A 15,046-nucleotide genomic window follows, 5' to 3' on the forward strand; every position below is an offset into this window, starting at 1 on the left:
AGAAGATCCAAAATACATTGATAAATGGACTGTATTTAAAGGATTTAAAGGATTTGTTTGTTTGTTTGTTGGGGTTTAACGTCCGACAAACAAACAAACAAATCCTTTAAACGTAACGCAATGGTGAGATTCGAACGTTTTGTAGCTAGAGGATGATCGGAAGCATCGTCAGGAACGACGCGTAGGTCATCTCGAGTCGGATCAGGGAAATCCTCACATTATTCACGTCATTCCATAAGATCCGAAACGGCCTCTAAGGCAATCGAACTCAAAACGAAACTTAAGTATCTAAACGCAGAAGAGAGTGCGAAATTACAGTTAGATAAGATTCGGACAATGAGAGACCTAGACATCGCCGAGGCGAAGCTAGAAATTATCGACGGAACAGAAGATCTCGCGTCCGAGTTAGACAATGCTACGAAATCGTTGCCTAAAGCCGATGTTTTAGGACCATTTCTGGAGAGTGCTGTTAAATTCAAGGAAGCGCCTAACGTCACAGATAGTTCCGCGGATTGAATGCAAGATGATCCACGCTCTAGCGAGTTCGAATATGTATCACGAAGAACCGTGCAATCAGCTACGAAAATTGCAAATGTGTCATTCAATCAGCTTCCAGAAATGACTGTCAACCGAGAATCGTTTGACGCGACTTCCAACTCTGCTTCATATAATCCGAATGTTAGTGAATTCATACCACGGCGAATTCCTCTACGAGACGACCAAATGAATAAACCGACAATTGATAGTCACGTTCCGCGCGACAATTCAGTGTCAAGCAATAGAATACGTTCTGAAGTCGACAATCGTGATACGTCTTCCCCTACGATAAACGATCTAGCCAAATCGTTCGCCGATCAAGTGAATTTAAGCCGTCTTCCACCGCCGGAACCGACCGTATTTGAGATCCATTGAAATATCCAAGTTGGAAATCGGCGTTTCAGATATTGATAGATCAAAAACAAATTCCATATTCGGAACGCTTACACTATTTGAGGAAATACTTAGGAGAACAAGTTCGCAATGTCATTGAAAACTTCTTTCTACTGCCTACCGATAATGCGTATACAGAGACAAAGGACCTTCTTGATCAGAGATATGGCGACTCGTTTGTTATCGGAAACGCTTTCCGTGATAAATTAGAAAAGTGGCCTAGTACCGAGAGACTCTAAAGCATTATTAAGATTTTCTGACTTTCTTAAGCAGTGCGAAATTGCGATGGAAATCATTGGAACATTAAGTATTCTGAACGATGATCGCGAGAACCGAAAATTGCTAACAAAGTTACCAGATTGGTTAGTTACTCGTTGGAGTAGAATCGTCGTCCAATATAAGGAAGAATACAGACAATTTCCGCCGTATAAAAACTTTGTCGAGTTCATATCGTAAGAAGCTAAGATCGCGAGTGATTCCGTCACATCCTTACAATCAGTGAAAGGAGACTTCATTCAGAGTCATATCAACAACAACGGCGACCGACATAGAGCACCAGAAAGACGTCATGAACGACGACCCAACACTAGAACGTTTCAAGGACGTGCTTTGTTGACCGACACTTCCGATAAAAGCACAACGGACATGTCTCGAACGGCTTCGAAACTAAAAGAGAAAGTAAAATGTTTGTATTGCGATCTGTGGAATCACGATCTCGACGCTTGTAGAACATTTCGTGCAAAGGCGATTGAGACTAGGGAAGACTTTGCAAAGAACAATCAACTTTGTTTTGGATGCTTAGGATCTGGTCACGTTCCAAAGCGATGCACGCAACGTAAAATATGTGAAATTTGCGAAAAACGCCACCCTACGTCTTTACACGGAGATTTGATCAAACATAACGCCATGAACTCGAATACGTCGGCGGGCAATTCATCAGTTGATAATGTAACCACGAAACCCGAATCGTTTCAGTCTGGAACAGTACATATGAGTAGTATCGAATCAAGTGCTAAAAGTTCGATGATAATTCCCGTATACGTCTCTCATTTAGACTTTCTGAATGATGAAGTATTTGTTTATGCCTTACTTGACACTCAATCAGATACAACTTTTACTCTCAGCGAAACTTGCAATAAATTAGGTCTTACCGGAACGGAAGTGAAATTGTCGTTATCTACGATGTTTGCAGAAAACCAGGTTGTAGATAGTCGCAAAGTAAAAGGACTAGTTGTGCGAGGATATGGTAGTTCACTGCGGATTCCTCTACCGACGGCGTTTACGCGAAATATAATGCCTGCGAATAGATCACACATCCCAACTCCCGAAATGGCTAGAAATTGGCACCACTTACACGGTATTGCGGACGAATTATTACCGTTACAGAACTGCGATATAGGGTTACTTATAGGATATAACTGCTCACGTGCGCTTATCCCAAGAGAAGCAATACCTGCGACAAAGGATGGTCCGTATGGTCAAAGAACTGACCTAGGATGGGGCATCGTTGGATGTGTTAACTCGACTAGAAACGGCGAAGATCAGTTAGATACGATTGGACACTCTCACAGAGTGCAGACGTTCGAAGTACCGCAGGAATTATTCGACACCAACGAATGTTTTAAAGTGTCAATACGATCAAAGGTAAAGGAGGTTATGAATCCTTCCGATTTGAACCGACTATTCGAAACGGACTTTGTTGAGCATGGGAACTGCACAAGACCGATCTCACACGACGACAGGAAGTTTCTTACAACATTGCAAGAAGGAATTCATGTAATCGATTCGCATTACGAAATGCCGCTACCGTTTAAAAACGGCCCACCCAATTTACCGAACAACATATGTATAGCCACACAAAGACTAGCGTATTTGAAGAAAAGATTCCGTAACGATGCAACGTACGCCGATCATTACCAGGATTTTATGAACAATATAATTCGAAATGGTTTCGCGGAAAGAGTTCCAGAAAACGAACGAAGTCAGAATAACAGTCAACAATGGTTCATTCCACATCACGGAATTTATCACCCTCGAAAACCTGGTAAACTGCGAGTAGTGTTCGATTGTAGTGCTAGATTCATGGGACAGTCATTGAACGTCTTGAGTCGATTTCGTAAAGACTCTATCGCAATAGTTTGTGACATAGAACAAATGTTCCATCAATTTAAGGTCAATGTTGAATATCGAAACTACCTGAAATTTCTTTGGTTCGAAAACGGAGATATCACTCGTGACCCAGTGGAATATCGGATGAGTGTTCATCTATTCGGTGCAATATCGTCACCCGGATGTGCAAACTTTGGGCTGAAACAACTGTCCAATGATTACGAAGCGGATTTCGGACCAGAAATAGCTAACTTCATTAGACGTGATTTCTACGTCGACGACGGATTAAAATCCCTCCCGAGTGCCGAAGAAGCAATAAGGCTTATCAAACGGACAATTGAAATGTGTAGTAACAGGGGCATTAGACTGCACAAGTTATTGTCGAATTCGAAGGAAGTATTATCTCAAATGCCGGAAAAGGACTGCGCTGTTGAATTTGAACCTTTCGTATGAAACGTTGCCGACGACAAGGACTCTAGGAATTCAGTGGTGTATCGAGAATGACGCTTTTCAGTTTAGAATATCGCTTAATACCAAACCATCGACACGTCGTGGTATGTTATCGATGCTTAGTTCAGTGTATGATCCCTTAGGCGTCATCTCGCCAGTTATACTCGTCGTCAAGCAAATGCTTCAGGAAATGTGCAAGATTCAGGTCGATTGGGATATTGCGTTACCGGAAAGCGTCGAAATGAAATGGGAAAAGTGGAAACGAGATTTGCTAAATCTGGAATCCTTAAACATTGATCGATGCCATAAACACGTCGGTTTTGGAGAAGTAAAGGCAGTAGAACTTCACCACTTTTCTGATGCGAGTTCAACAGGCTATGGACAGTGTTCCTACGTAAGATTTGTTAACAATCACCAACAAGTTCTTTGTGCATTAGTTATGGGAAATCTCGTGTTGTTCCGTAAAAAGCCATTACTATACCTAGACTAGAACTCACTGCGGCTTTGACATCAGTGAATATCTGTAGTCTACTCCACAAAGAGCTTGACTATGCGAATGTTTCTCATTACTTCTGGACCGACAGTAACGTAGTGCTTGGGTATATCGCAAATGACTCTAAACGCTTTCATGTCTTTGTTGCGAACAGAGTGCAACAGATTCGAAATATAACAGACCCTTCTCAGTGGAACTATGTAACATCACGTGACAACCCAGCTGATATCGCCTATAGAATTAGAACAGTCGAATTGGTTTTCGGGACCAGAGTTCTTATGGAAGACGGAAATAGATTTTGAAAAGAACAATACCCTTACTTCAGACATTTTATTACACGATCCAGAAGTTAAGAAGGTCAAAGCATTTTCTACCAATACATCCTCGAAGGATAGTTTTAGTTCTATTCTTCAGCATTTAGAATATTTTTCGAGTTGGAGCCGAGCCAAACGTTGTATTGCAATTTGTTTAAATCTGAAAGATAAATTGTTAGCGAAACGTCCGAAAGTTGCATGTAGTGTGATAAATGTGAATGACTTACAACGAGCGGAGATTGAAATTGTAAAACAAATTCAAAGAATTGCTTTCAAAGACGAAATTCAGACATTGCGATCATTGCGTTCAAATGGAGAGTTTAGTGATAACGATTCTGCTAGGGTGCGAAACGGTGTTATGAAAGTAATGTTATCACTGTATAGACTTAGAAGGAATAATACGCGTTGGTGGCCGTATACAACGCGCTGATCTCAGTTCAAACTTGAAGCATCCAGTTATCCTACCTAAACGTTCTCATATCACAGACCTTATCGTTCGCCATTACCACGAACAATTACAACACCAAGGACGTGGAATTACTACAAACATAATTCGATCTCACGGCTTTTGGATTTTTGGATGTAGTTCTGTCGTATCGTCTCTTTTGTCTAAGTGTGTAATGTGCCGAAAACTGCGAGGTCAGACACAAATACAGAAAATGGCAGATTTGCCTTCCGATCGACTCGAGGACGTATTGCCATTCACCTATTGCGGAGTTGAACTTTTCGGTCCTTGGCATATCAAAGAATCTCGAAAGGTGCTGAAGCGCTACGGAGTATTATTCACATGTTTAGCGTCATGCGGTATCCACCTAGAGACCGCCAACTCTTTAGACACTTCCTCCTTCATAAACGCTTTGCGAAGGTTCATTTCATTGCGCGGACCTGTGCGACATATCAGATGCGATCGAGGAACGAAAATCATTGGTTCTGAAACAGAATTTAGAAATTCCCTATCAGAATTAGACTTTGATCAAATGATCAAATACGTCAGTATCTTGTTTGCGGTAATTGTGATTTCGTAGAATTCAAAATGAATGTTCCGTCGGCTAGCCACATGGGCGGAATCTGGGAGAGACAAATACGTACAGTGCGAAATATTCTCCCTACACTCTTAGCAAAGCTTGGAACACAGTTAGACGACGAATCTCTGAGAACTTTAATGGCCGAAACTACAACTATTGTGAATAGCCGTCCACTTACCGTAGAACATTTGAACGATCCACTCTCTTTGGAACCCCTGACACCGAACCATATACTGACAATGAAAACGAACATTGTATTGCCTTCACCGGGTGAATTCATGAGAGACGATATTTATTCTAAAAAGAGGTGGAGACGAGTTCAATTCATAGCAAATGAATTCTGGAACCGGTGGCGCAAAGAATTCTTGGCAAACAACCAATCTCGACAAAAGTGGATCGCAGCAAAACGAAATTTACGAGTCAGAGACATCGTTTTGATAAAAGATGATAACCTACCAAGGAACATGTGGGGAGGCGGTCGAGTATATGAGGTTTATAAGGACGAAGACAGGTTGGTTCGTAAAGTCAAACTGATGGTCGGTACACCAAAGTTGGATCGCAAAGGTGCTCGTAAATTCAAATTATCAGAACTTGAAAGACCGATACACAAACTGGTTCTCCTTCACGAAACCGAGGATGATTCCCAGCCGAGGAGCTAAATTTGTGGACTCAGAAACTGTGCATTGATTTATTGTGAATTTTGAGATTATAAGAGTTAGAATGAGACTTGCTTTTAGGGTTAAATTTTGATTTGTGAATCATTTAAACTTGTTTATTTCCTATAAGAATTTTTAGTCGAGAGTACTAGTATATTGTTGTCTTACCTATTTCTTCGAAATTTTTGAATTGATAGAGTTTGATATTGGGTACGATTTTGTGTCTTGAGGAAAATTAGTTAACTAATTTTGAGGAGCCATGTAACTGTCACGATGCGCGGCCTGTATTTTCTCAACGCTAAATATTTACACATCAAAAACACAATAGTCACGTCAGTCAACGAGGCATCATAAATGGCCCAAAGAGGTAATTTAGTCATTTCTACATCAATCTATCAAGTCAATCATTTCTATTTTGATAAGTTTTAATATATTTCATGTATTTACTAGGTTTGTAAACAATGTCTCTTTGATCTTTTCAGGTTTTACGTAACTTTGTACCTTTGTACATGTACCTGCGACTGCGTTCAACAGCATGTGTATTGTGATTTGTAATTGTTTGCGATAATAAATAATTGAACTTTGAAGCTTCATGGACCTTTATTGACCGCAACAATACTCTTGCTGCTACATACGGACATCTTAAAACAGCATTCCTGATAAAATTCTAAATCAGTCAAAAAAGTTTCTTTCGATCAGGAGTTATTTTAAAAATAAACTTGGCTTAAAAATCGTCATTTGTTTTATTTTTCAATGCCAAAAACTTTAATAAGACTTTGACCCTGAAAGACTTCGAAGCCTTGTGTTTGTGCTTGAACAAAAACATTTTCTATCTCACAAAATAACATTCCAGTTACCCCTATAGATAAAAATGGTCTGTGCTTAATAAACAAAATTAACAGAACTGTCAGTAACAAATATTCTTTGTTTAGTTATCTGTATACTCACGTAAAGCTTCGTACTGGATTTCACTGGCATTTGTCATAGACTTGAAATCAGGATAAGGGTCCTGACGACAGAGAGACGTGGCCCACTCTGGGTCACATGAATGCCATGGTAACTTGGTATCCAATGAGATAAAGGAAACCATCATGTAGTATATGGCGTACATGATGAGTATGTTGTAGTATACCGACACTATACCACTAATAATAAGCATACCAATTCCAACACCTGAAATCATATACATCTCAGTCTTCAGAACTAGACACATTCATTAGAATAAAATGATTTATTGAACACAACTAAGTATGATCGTAAAATGTCTGATTAAAAAGCATTTGAAGTTACAACTATCCATAATAATAATAGTTCAAATTACAACAGTTGCAAATATAACAAAATATCAACAATTTTGAGGAGTATTAATTCAAGATGTCAAAAACCTACTGAATTCAATTTTATTTCTTGTAAAGAAACAGTAACTGATCATATAACCAGTCTTAGTTTTTCATTCTCTTGTTGCGCTTTTAAGATCAATATTGATTGTACATGAAATTCACATTTCGTAAGAGTTTTCGTTCATGATTTTGCTTGATTTGGTTGATTTTAGTGGAAGGCAATGACTGATGATTTTCTCAAAAGTACATGTCTGAATACAAAAAAACATTATCGTATTGTGAAAATATTGCGTATGTAGACTGAAAAAAAAAACATCGTTTGTTTTGTGGGTTTTTCTATACCATGAATCACTTCACCATTTGCAGTGTCTGAATTCTAGGTAGATTGTTACTTAATTCAGCATTCTTAAAAGGTTTTTATGATATCCTCATACAAAAAAAACTATCATGAAATAAAAAATAAAATATCAGCTGTAAAGACAATACTCAGTAAGCAAGTTAGTTATGAAAATTTGTCATAAAATTCTTGTCTCTTTTCATTCTGAAAATTCCAATTTTATCCCAAATACAGTTTGGGAAATATGACAAAAAATAATGTTTAAAATCAAATTGAAAAGACCTATCGTCAGTACTAAAGATATTGTTTATGGCCACTGAAATATTTCTGGTCAATTAAACTGTTTTAAAACTCATAAAAAAAGTTTTTAAAATTTACCTCCACCCCCATTAATTTTGTACTTAACGCTCAACCAATCACATCTTCACAACCAACAACTCTTAGCTACCGGAGGAAAGGCTTCCTTGCACGATTCTCATACCTTATCGTGCCATCCCGTGCCATGTACTAACCAAATCTAAGCGTCTACATATAAGTAATCGACATAAACTAACTAATGGAAATACCCATTTGTGGTGACTAAATAGAAAAGGTTTTTAAAAACTCAATAAAGGCAGATACAAAACGTTAGCCAATAATATTTTAAAGGTTTAAGGTAAAACATCTCTATTAGACCACAACTAATACACATATATTTAAAAAAAAATAGACCGAATAAAAAGTTACTCATTTTATAAACACATCAACTTTTTCTCATGTATATGAATGATGCATAACAAATTGTCAGCAAGTTCAGTATACTCATGTGGAAACAGAAATATTAACTAATGTACTTTCAAGTAGGGGCTTTTTTCGAATATAAAATAAACAGTAGTGGTAGTCTAACCAGCATACCTCATACCAACTTCCTGAATTACCACTAACTCACCTACTTTATTTTCAATAATAGGAGTAGGGACTATGAATATGGCCTAAAAATACCAACTGTGTTGTTATAACATAAAAATGGTCTAAAGCAGTAATATATATCAAAATTAAGAATAAGACGGTTTTTGGCTTTTATCCATGGTAACAGGAGATGCGATATGATTGCCAGTGAGACAGTCATCTACCAGAAGCCAAGCAACAAAAAATACAGTTCTACAGGTCACCATACGCTCTTGAAAGACGGACAAGACCCATACCATAATACAAGCTGTAAAATACCATGAACCAAATAAATGAAGTGAAACTATTCATATAAGACCAAAATCGACCTAATCTATAGGGAAAAACCTAAAACGGATAACAATAAACATAAAAAAACGACAACCACTGTTGTACATGTATATTAGGTGTTTACACCTAATATTGCCAGAACTCCAAACAATTATTGTCTCCTTTTAATGACAGAATTTTCGGAAGCCATTATATCTTCATGATTAATTTTGGCCAATAAAAGCCTTTAAAGCCCGCCCCCTTTTACATACTTAGGAATAGCATTCGATAGTCCGTTCTACCGGGATCTAAAATATTTCACGGCTTAGAAAAGTAATCCACAAATTACAAAAGATTCATCACTGTGTATAAAAATAAAACAGACAAAACTCACCCATGAACATAGGATTAACTGCCCACGCTGTAATTGGTCCTTGGGATGAAAATTGTCCGAACGACAACTCAAGAAAAAATAATGGTATGCCGGCAATAAACAGCATAATAGCATATGGGATAAGGAAAGCACCTGTCAAAAACAAACAAAATAGTTATAAACAGAAATAATGTACAAAGACATTTTGTAGCGCATCAATTTATTCTAAAAGCTGTTTATATAAGTATACGGAGGAAAAATAAAGGGGAATATAACAATAAGCAGGTAAATCACAGTAGTCAACCCCCAAAATAGTGACTTGACAGCATTTTTTTTTCCAACCGAAGAATACTGTAACAATTGCGTCAAAGAAGTTATAACCAACCTTGATACATTGTGCTGCAGAAATGTTATGACTGTTATAGCTAACAACGTAACAGTGTTACCCTACCGGTGCACCTGGTTCATGCTCCCAGTTTTTAGTAGAGTCCGAGTTGCTCATTTGTTTTTGTTATTTTGTATGTATGATTGTAGTTACTTTAAGTTATTTGTTGTATACGTCTGTTTTCCATGTCTGGTCTTCATCCCCGTGTTACATTCTTTTGATTACCGCTATAACCTTGGTTCCCATGATTACTCTTGAAAGAATGGTGTGGTTTATTTTGGGTGCACACTGTTAAAAATAAATTAAAAGGGCCTTTGGGGCATTTTAAAAACTTATTTGGACATACAATCGTCCATTCTAACAGGATCCGACAGTGCGAAACATTGCTTTTTTATCTTATTTTTTTTAAATTATATTCTTACCGCCTCCATTTCTGAAGCACAAGTAGGGGAATCTCCAGACATTCCCCACACCTACAGCATATCCAATGCAGGAGAGGAGAAAGTCTAAGCGCCCAGACCAATTTCCTCTTTCAATCACTTCCTATGGATAATAAAATGATGAACTGTTTTTCAAAACGTTTACAAGAAAATCTTTCATAGAATTTAAGAATGGATCATGATTTAAGTATGATGTATGTTAGCTTTAAACATTTTTTTTATGGAATACAAACAATAATCAGATATTCCGATATCCTGTGCATGTGCTCTTATCAGAAGCATTATAATTTAATATAGAGGAATATCTTGAACCAAACATTTATCGTACACAACAAGCATTCAAAACCAAAACTATCGAAATATGGAGTCAAATCCATCGCCGAAAAATTCTGCCATGTACAATACACGGAATGAAGCCTCAGTCTCAAACATGAACAAATCCATCTCGTATGAAAAATGTTAAAAGTAACTGAAGTATTAAAGGTGAAAATTATAATAGAATGTGTCGGCATAGCCAGACTTGTTTACTTTTAAAAGAAAATAATAGTGGTTTCCTTTCATCCCAAAGACAGATTGTATGACATTTCCTGGTAGGCATCAATCCATCAAATTGCTTAGGATCATAGTGTGGTGAACAACTTTATCGCGGATTTTAAAAACCAGATGCTCTCGAAGAGCCTGAATCGCTCTCCTGGCAAACCATGCCCCATTAACTAAGAAAGTAAAGGTATCCTGCTTCGTTACCATGTTTCAAATTGACAAAAAAATTACTGAAAAGAGCATATATCGATGAATGCTGCAAGTTCAATTGAGTGCCCAAAGCACTGTTAAATGTTGGAAATGCCTTCAGTTTTTAAAACCTCTGTAAAAAAATTGGGCATGGGTCCCCTTATGACCCGTTATTTCACCCGATATGAGGGGGGGGGCATTAGCCCAGTAAACATTTAATGAAAAAAACATAAAATGACGTTTAACCATGGCTATACTACATTTTCATCTTCACCATTCAATTTAAGAAACCATATTTACTATTTAAACCAAATAAAGTTGAAACAAATGCAAGTATAAACATTTATGGGAAAATGGCCGCTAAGGACAAACTTTCGTAATCACCATTCAACTTCAATCGGAACTCCCCAGTCTTTATGGTTACACAAAACAAAAAAGTCATTTTTTCGTGCAACGAAATGGCCGATTAATTACGATTGCATTCAACTCAGGACACAATGTTACCTGAAGAAACCAAAAATCATTGGAATCAATGCAATTCAGTAGTAAAAATGGTCTCAAAATGGCAGTCAATTTGGAAATGGCCGATAAAATAAATACTTCCAGTCAACTCAGAATATCATGTTTATCTCTATGAATAGCTTTCATCTTGATTATTCTTCTGTAGTTGAAGACAAAACTGCAAAAAAAGCATTTGGACTCCAATATCCTATTTTTAGTAACGACGGCCATTCTTTTCGACCGATGAAAAATTGTAAATGATTAGTTTGTGCAGGATACCCTTAAAACAAAATATGCCAAATTTCACTGAATTTTCTTGCATGGTTTTGGAAAAGATATTCGAAGTGTTACACATGAAAATCGACAAAAAAATCTATTTAAGGGACCATGGCAACGAATAATTTTTTTTAAAGTTTTGTCATAGGTCAGTAATTGATGGTGAACAATTCTGTACAGTAGTTTCTGAGGAGAATATTTTTGAAAGTGATAACATCAAAAACAGCACAACACGTCCACAAGGGCAATAACTCTAACATGGGGCAACAGGTTTTCACTAAAATAGACCATAGACAGACCTTTCTAAACACTTTTGCCTTATGTCAGAATGGTTAAACCTAACGATCTTGGATATCTATGAGAAAAACTGCTGTCTGACCATTGTGTTCTATTTTTAGTAATAGTGGCCGTGTTTTTCGACGGATCAAAAATCGAAGCATAAACTTTGTGCAGGATACCATGAGGAACACCCACGCTAAATTCATCAAAATCCATTCAGTAGTTTGAGATGAGAAGACGTTTGAAGAATAATTAACGATGACAACGACGACTGGCGCCAAGTGATGGCAAAAAGCTCACGTAGCCTACGGCTAAGCGAGCTAAAAAAGATGTGTATTTTTTTTCTCACGAAAAAAGACCCGATTTATGTATTTCTGACAGTAGCAGACAATAATTTTGTAATTCTCGGGAAATGGCCAGTAGATCAATTGACTACTTTTCGAACTAGCTCGGAAGCAAACAGTCAACAAACGGGCATTTATTCTGCCTATTTGCTAAAATATATAACTAGGTAGGGTTATTTACTTTAGGTGTGTTTTACACATGTATTGTCTAATTTCTTTAGGTTTTGTTTGTGTTTGTATTTGTTATTTACTTCCCGTTCTTGATTCTGGAGACAAAGTGTGTATGTCCTTCAAATATATATGTCACATTTGGCACGGACACTGATGAATAGAGATTTGGTATTGCTGATACTACATTACTTAAGGCGTTTTTTTTTTGTTTTTTGTTTTTTTTTGTTTTTTTTTTGTTTGTTTTTTGTTTTGCTTTGTATTTGTTTGTTTTTTGTTTTGTTTTTTGGGGGTTTTTTTTTTGTTTTTGCTGGTATTATTCATTTCCGTTTTAAGTAGGAAAAAATGCATTATTTTATAAGTTGAATTTGACAATTTGCACCATCAGAATCATGGAAAAAAAGATAAGATTTTCCATATCACTTTGGTAAATTGACTTATAATTTCATTGAAATGCACTGAAAATGAACATCACAAGGACAGATCATTCTGTCAAAATCGTGTTTTTTTTCTAATATTTTATTGAAAAATTTCTGAGCAAATCCAATTATGCATAGATCAAGTAATAGTCTTTTCAAATACAAAATGTATCCTTGAGTGAAATTATATTGTCAGAACGGTAGGGTTTTGACATGAATGTTTCTGATTTTTCCCATTTCGCCTGATTCTTACAAAACTTACACTTAACAGACAGTTCATATTTTAGTCAAATTTCGTGGTCAAAACACTTTCTATACGGGGCTACCCATTCGACTTAGTGGCGTATTCAAATGGCAAGGTTGTACTTGTACTTTTTACAGAAGAAAACCTGGTTAACTTATCCAAATTCTTCAATAAGTTAAAATAAAAATGAGGAAATTTGAAAAGCCAAATATAATGTATCTAACGAACACAATAAAAACAAATGCCAAGTAATTCCTGTCATGTTCTTATGTTAAAAGTTGTATTTAAAAAAAACGGTGTGTGGAAGGGGGTAGTGGTGAAAAGCTTTTCTTAAACTGCAAAAGCTTAAGAAGTAATCTGACAAGTCGATACTTTGGGCCATGCCGTCAATAACATGGATATTTCCATTCATTAACAAGACCACATTTATTCATACTGTGTATACCTGAAGCATAATTATGTCAGTATGTATCGTAACCTGTCTCTACATAAATTAATTCTGTCATTGGTGTTGTTCAGTGAAGCACACATGTACACTCAATATTCATCTCAGAATATTTGAGATGACGTTCAATCTGCACATTGATGTAAAACAAAATGTTACTTGCTATAGACCTGCTACTTTTCTTATCCAAAAGTAAAACAAAATCCTCTCCTCTCTAATCAACATGGAAAATTCACTTAACAATATGAATGACCGCACAAGAATTTCTTTATGGCTACGTATATAACATTTAAAACAAAGCAGTTTTATTTAATATTTAATCACCATCTCAAACTATTTTATAGTTTAATAGTGAGCTATATATATAAATTTACGGAGCATTTCACTATTCAAACTTTCTTAAGGCTGGTATTAAAGATTATATTAAAACCAGCTGTCAAAATTCCCTTCTCTGTAATTAAAAATTGAAAGCCGGGTTTTAAAGAAATACAGAACACAGCAGAGTGTGACCCAGCATTAAAGTCCAAACATTTAATTGCTTGAAGTTGGTGTAGATTATCCTTGTTTACTAAAAAAGGGAAATATATTACAAGGTTATAAGTTATGAATAGATTATGAACGTCAACCGCTTCAGCTCACACTGCAATGATAGAAAATTTCCGTTGCGTATTTAGTATCTTAGGTGAATTATATTTCTGTTCACGTAGTGAACTGAAGTTGGTATTTAATTCCATCTGTCGGTTGCAAAGTGACTGTCGTTCTTAAAAGATAGATACGGGTGCCATTTTTTTATATAATACAAAAACATATATCATAGTACGTTATATAAATATGCAAGTCTAATGCCAATCGGAACTCGGGTAGGGAGTGCCTGATTCTTAGGTAATCAGTTTAAGTCTAATAAATAAAACATGTAAGAATTTAATTCCAAGAGTAATACTGTTTCCTTGCTTGTTTCAAGATTTTTTTTTCTCGCGATATGTTGTTATATGGGATTTGTGTTTATTTAAAAACGTTTAAGCAAAAAAGCAGAGAAAACGTTTTTAAAATGGATGAAAAATTACACAATTTTTATAATATGCATATGCTTTAGTTGATAGCATGTACCTGAAACTGCTGAACTACACCAAGAGATAAAGACGTTTCAGACTACATTCAAAGTTCAAATTCAAAATGTTTTACACATTAATTTTCCCGTTTCTTTTGCCTTTGTGTTTGTTTTTATTTGTTTTTTTTTTATTTTTAGAATTGTTAGTTGCGCTTATATAAACTGAACGTGTACTATCGTAATCATGCCATAATTTAAAAAAAAATTGACAATGTTCATTAACCTTTTGCGAGGAGCTAGACTTTATTTACACAAACTTAAGGTTAGTTGAGTATTAGTATATACTTAATTGTTCATGCAAGTTAGTCTGTATAACGGTCTCCTTATAAATTCTTACCTTATCGTTCGCCATTTTCCTTTACACTACTAACGCCATACTCCAGTAATTTTAACATTACCATAAATAAAGGGCGTGTAGTGTTTATTTCTATGGTGAATGTACCCCTTTAAACATCTACGACAGAAGTAGAACTGAGATTGTATC

The 15,046-nt window shown here is 36.2% G+C and overlaps 1 protein-coding gene across 2 annotated transcripts in view; it reads right to left on the reverse strand.

The window, feature by feature from the left end:
- Positions 1–15,046, reverse strand: part of LOC148605567 (sodium- and chloride-dependent glycine transporter 1-like) — a 32,982-nt gene extending 17,936 nt beyond the window's left edge. The window contains exons 1-4 of one of the 2 annotated variants that reach the window (XM_088550301.1): positions 14,900–15,046; positions 10,032–10,152; positions 9,246–9,377; positions 6,926–7,150 (exon numbers count right to left, since the gene is read on the reverse strand). In XM_088550301.1, the coding sequence (XP_088406427.1) occupies positions 6,926–7,150; positions 9,246–9,377; positions 10,032–10,152; positions 14,900–14,914 (493 nt within the window). In that variant the 5' untranslated portion in view covers positions 14,915–15,046. Of the gene's footprint in view, positions 1–6,925; positions 7,151–8,032; positions 8,158–9,245; positions 9,378–10,031; positions 10,153–14,899 lie in introns of those variants that run through there. The other variant, XM_088550302.1, reaches the window with a different exon arrangement.

The sequence above is a fragment of the Perna viridis genome, chromosome 10 (genome assembly GCF_037379345.1).
Source record: "Perna viridis isolate PV_CMFRI_1.1 ecotype Kerala chromosome 10, ASM3737934v1, whole genome shotgun sequence".
NCBI classification, from domain to species: Eukaryota; Metazoa; Mollusca; class Bivalvia; order Mytilida; family Mytilidae; genus Perna; species Perna viridis.